The sequence below is a fragment of the Eriocheir sinensis genome, unplaced genomic scaffold (assembly GCF_024679095.1).
Source record: "Eriocheir sinensis breed Jianghai 21 unplaced genomic scaffold, ASM2467909v1 Scaffold505, whole genome shotgun sequence".
NCBI lineage: Eukaryota > Metazoa > Arthropoda > Malacostraca > Decapoda > Varunidae > Eriocheir > Eriocheir sinensis.
Genome location: NW_026111838.1, coordinates 102,501 through 107,229, shown reverse-complemented (window position 1 = coordinate 107,229; position 4,729 = coordinate 102,501). Strand labels below are relative to the sequence as shown.

The 4,729-nt window shown below is 41.5% G+C and overlaps 1 protein-coding gene across 1 annotated transcript; it reads right to left on the bottom strand.

Annotated features, from left to right (window-relative positions):
- Window positions 1-2,382: 2,382 nt before the first annotated feature.
- LOC126992835 (general transcription factor II-I repeat domain-containing protein 2-like) lies at window positions 2,383-4,410 on the bottom strand. Its single transcript, XM_050851663.1, has 2 exons — window positions 4,250-4,410; window positions 2,383-3,453 (listed from the first exon to the last, which is right to left on the bottom strand). The coding sequence occupies exon 2, from the start codon at window positions 3,427-3,429 to the stop codon at window positions 2,383-2,385; it is 1,047 nt and encodes a 348-aa protein (XP_050707620.1). The 5' UTR covers window positions 3,430-3,453; window positions 4,250-4,410.
- Window positions 4,411-4,729: the final 319 nt, after the last annotated feature.

The following is a 4,729-nucleotide window of genomic DNA, read 5'->3' as shown; positions in this document are numbered from 1 at the left end:
TCAGGAGGATGCGAGTTCAATCCCCGCCCGGTGCCACCAAGCTGGGATTTTTCAGCAGCCGCCGAGTGGCTTAAAACTACCCACATGGTGTCCAGAAGACCACCTATCAACCCGGACTCTAGATTCTAGGATCAAAGATGAGCTCTGGGAGGGCAGCATGAGCCAATGCAGGATGGCGCCACTATAAACACTCGCCTGCTCCAGAACGGGCTGGGCCGACCATCAGGACCCACCGGAAAGAAGCCTTGGACCGACCATCAGGATCCACCGGGAAGAAGCCTACCGGCGCAATAGGCCGCAATGAAAAAAAAATAAATAAAAAAAAATAATGGACCGTATTGGCTATCCGGCGGCGAATCGGAGACAAGTACTGTTTTGACTTAACTCGGTTCCTTTTTTTCTATTTCGGGAAAAACTAATACCGGCTGTCGTTTGGAGCCAAATGTCCAAACGTGGTACCTGCTGGTAGAAAAAAAATGTATTTACCCTTTGCTGGTTATGTTTTAAGTTTTGCGTCTGTGCTTGGTGTGTAACCACTGAGGGGCGAATGTGCCGCGGGCCACAGTCTCCTGAGGGGCCCAAACAGGCAAAACACAGCCTGGGAGGTTTCGTATTGTTTTGCCCACTGCTTTATTTTGCTCTCCAGCAGCTTAAGAATGATTTAACTTGCTGTTAAATAATTGTTAGTAGCTATTTTGACTTCTGGTCTTAACCCTACAAGTTCCGACCCGGGCCACAATTGCCCCCCCCTGAGGATTTTTGTCAAAACGATCATTTTTTTTTTTATTACCAAGTTTAAAAGAAAAACAGACCTACTGATAAACGTAGAAAATACCGTAGATTAAGATGCGATATCAAAAATAACCAAAGGAGCCTCCGTTATCTTGCTAAACACGAATATTTAGAAACACCGACGCGAATCATTTTGAGGCACGGCGATACGCTGTGAAAAAAAAACCAACGTTCAAACGCCTCCGGATGACGATATTATTACTGTTATAAGTATTATATACCTGTATTGTATAGTGCTATACTGCATGTTCTGCATCTTTTATGTTAACAAAGCTTTAGCTGATACACTAAACCAGGGGTCACCAAACTTTTTTCATAGAGGGCCGGATAACTGAAAGAATGACGAGTGCGGGCCGCATAATCATTCCGTTCAATACTTGCAAGCCAGAACGAAAGCTCTGGAAAAAAAGACTACAAACTTAGTTTAGCATTCCATGTTAATTATGGGTGAGTGGCGTGCAATGCAGAAAAAAAAAACAGACAACCAACATATTTATTTACTAAAAAGTTATCAAAGAAGGCAACGTTAGCAAAAAGGTAGCTACATCAGACATAGTGTGCACATGTTCGAATATCACAAACTAAGCAGCAAAAAAGGTTAGTGAGATTTGTGAAACTGATGTTTGGCTTTCAAGATATCAACAATGTTTGGTTTGGAATTGCTGCATCCAATCAAGAGAATTGCTTTCAAATGTTCATCAGAATCTTGCAGAAAAAAAAACAGATAACCAACATATTTATTTACTAAAAAGTTATCAAAGAAGGCAACGTTAGCAAAAAGGTAGCTACATCAGACATAGTGTGCACATGTTCGAATATCACAAACTAAGCAGCAAAAAAGGTTAGTGAGATTTGTGAAACTGATGTTTGGCTTTCAAGATATCAACAATGTTTGGTTTGGAATTGCTGCATCCAATCAAGAGAATTGCTTTCAAATGTTCATCAGTCAATCTCGTTCGATGTGTTGACTTCACATACTTCATTTTTGAAAATGTTTGCTCACAGACATAAGTTGTTCCAAACACTGATGCCATACCAGCGGCAAATTTCTTCAATTTTGGAAACTCAGCATCAGGTAAGCAGCGGTAAAATTCAACAAGTTTTCCTTCTCTGTGCTTCTCTTTCAACAAGTCATTTGCATGCAAATCAATGAGCTCCAACTGTAGTTCAACTGACACATCGTCAAGGTTACAACCAAACGGATTCTGGAACAGAAGAATATCACTCTCAATTCTGTCAAGATCTGAGAATCTCTCCAAAAAATGCTTCTTCAAGTCACGAATAATCTTTTTCGGAAAATCGAGGTTGACATCTTCAGCGACTGTAGCACAAAACTCTTTGAAACAGTGAAAATGAGAGAAGTTTTCTCCTTCCAGTTGTGCTTCAAACAATGACAGCTTTCTCCGAAATCCTTTGATGATTCTGTAGAGATCACAGACAAGGTTATCTTTTCCCTGAAGTTTCAGGTTCAGTTCATTCATATGGGATGTGATGTCGACCAAAATGACAACTTTGACAGCCAGGTAGGATCTGACAGCTGTGGATCAGCTCTATCTTTTCAGTGAGAAAACATCTATTTCGTTTCGGAGCTTAAAAACGAAACAAGACTTTACCGCAGCTGAGCCACCTCACTGCTGTGTGATAAGGCAAGTCACAGAAATCAGAATCAATTTCTTCAAGAAAAGCCTGGAACTGACGGTGATTGAGTGCATGTCCCCGAATGAAGTTCACAGCAGAAACGACTGGTTTCAGTACACAAGAAATATCTAAGGCTTTCCCACAGAGTGCTTGCTGATGTATGATGCAGTGTATGAACAGAGCGCCCGGAATTTGCAAATCTTCCAAATGAGTCCTGATCTGCCCCACCAGACCCTTCCTCACTCCAGCCATGTTTTTTCCTCCATCAACTGTAACACCTCGAAGCTGATTCCACTGAAGGTTATAGTCTTGCAAAGTTTTCTGCACTTCCGTGAAAATGTCTTTTCCAGTTGTTGTTCCATGCATGCTACAAACGGATGCCAACTCTTCCGTTATCTGAAAGTCTAAATTGACACCACGAATGAACACGAGAAGTTGTGACGTACTCGAGAGATCAGTAGACTCATCCAGCGCAAGAGAATACCACAAGAAGTTCCTAGCTTTCTCGCGTATCTGTAGCACTATGTTCTCTCCAAGTTCTTCTGTTCTCCGCACAACTGTACTTGCCGAAAGGCTGATACCTCCAAACAAATTGGCTTTCTCAGGACACAAGTCATTTGCTGCTTCCATCATGCACTCTTTGATGAAGTTGCCATCAGTAAACGGTTTTCCTCGCTCTGCCATCTTATGCACTATTTTGTAACTTGTTTCATTTTCAGTAAACTTTCTCTTGAAGAGATTTCTTTGAGTTTCTAAACCACGTTTCATGGACTCATATTTCTCAGAGCGTAACTTTCCAGAAAACTTTGAATATGTTGATAGATGTTTTGTTTCATAGTGACGCCGAAGATTGTACTCTTTCAGAACGGCAATACTTTCGCTGCATACCACGCAAGTAGCTTTCTGGTCCTTCGAACTTTCCACAAAGAAGTACTTTACTCCCCATTCTTCATTGAAAGCACGACACTCGGCGTCCACTTTTCTTTTCTTAGTAGCCATAACGAAGGGTGAAAAGAACAGGATCTGAAAATGAAAGATACATTGAATTAGAAACATAATTAAATTCCTAAATATTAGAACACACTCCCTTGCACTCAGTTTGTTAACTGCACACCAAGATTAGTCATATTACGCTACTCTGAACACTTATCGATCACATATGTAAAGAATTTCAGCTTTATATTTGCATTTCGTGTATTCAAAGCTCCTCCATCTGTGTTTTTTTTCACAGGGACCAATCACAGTTCAAGATACCGCAGCCGCAACCAATGAGCGCGCAGCTAGAGAATCGTTGCCGACGTAAACATAGCCTATTCACCTGATTTACGTGTCCACAGTACAACTAACACAATGAAAAGGTGGAAATAAACTTATGAAGGTGTTTTAGCTACAAAATAATAATAATTTTTATTATTATAATAATAATGATATTTATAACAATAATCGTAGGATGGCAACAGTCTTTCGGGGTCGCCGCGGCGCCGCCGCTGCTTGCCGAGACCTGACAAATTCCTACAGTTTTTACTGCTGTTATTGGTACGATTTATTGTGATTTATAACTTCGACATATTATATTATTTGAGTTCTACGCTAATGAGCAAAAATAATAGTACAGGGCGCAGGGCTACAGATAACCCGAACGCAGGGCTGTTCTCCGCAGGGAAGACATACGTTGTGACTTTTTTTACTGGACTTTTCTTTACACATCGGGCTTTCACCGCGTGATGGCCGACAACACAGCACATTTATTCCTCTCCTGAGTGCAGCACCATCCAAGGGCAGTGTAATGGTGCTGCCAACAGTCACTCGTTACTCTTACCTTCGCTGATTTTAGTCATTTGATGGCGATTCTTTGACGGCGCGGAGCTGCTGCCACTGTCCACGACACCACTGTAAACACACGCGGACCACTGCCGGGGACTGGGACTCGGGATACTAGAAATGCCGACATTGTACCGAATTCAGTAAAAAAAACTATTTTTATTTTGAGATTCAATACAAATACAAAGATCTCCTAGTATTCTAAACTTAATATTTAAATTTAAATTATATCACAACATCTCGTGTTCCATACGTTTTATCAAGCAAATTTAAGTACCGTCGGCGGGCCTGATGATCTGACGTCGCGGGCCGGATCCGGCCCGCGGGCCGTAGTTTGGTGACCCCTGCACTAAACAGACCAACAAACAAGCTGGCTGTAATAAACATAATAAAAACGTACACAGCCCGCTGTGTACGAGAGTTATTCAACGGCAGTTGGCGACACGAGCTTGTGATTGATGATTGATTGATAGTTTAT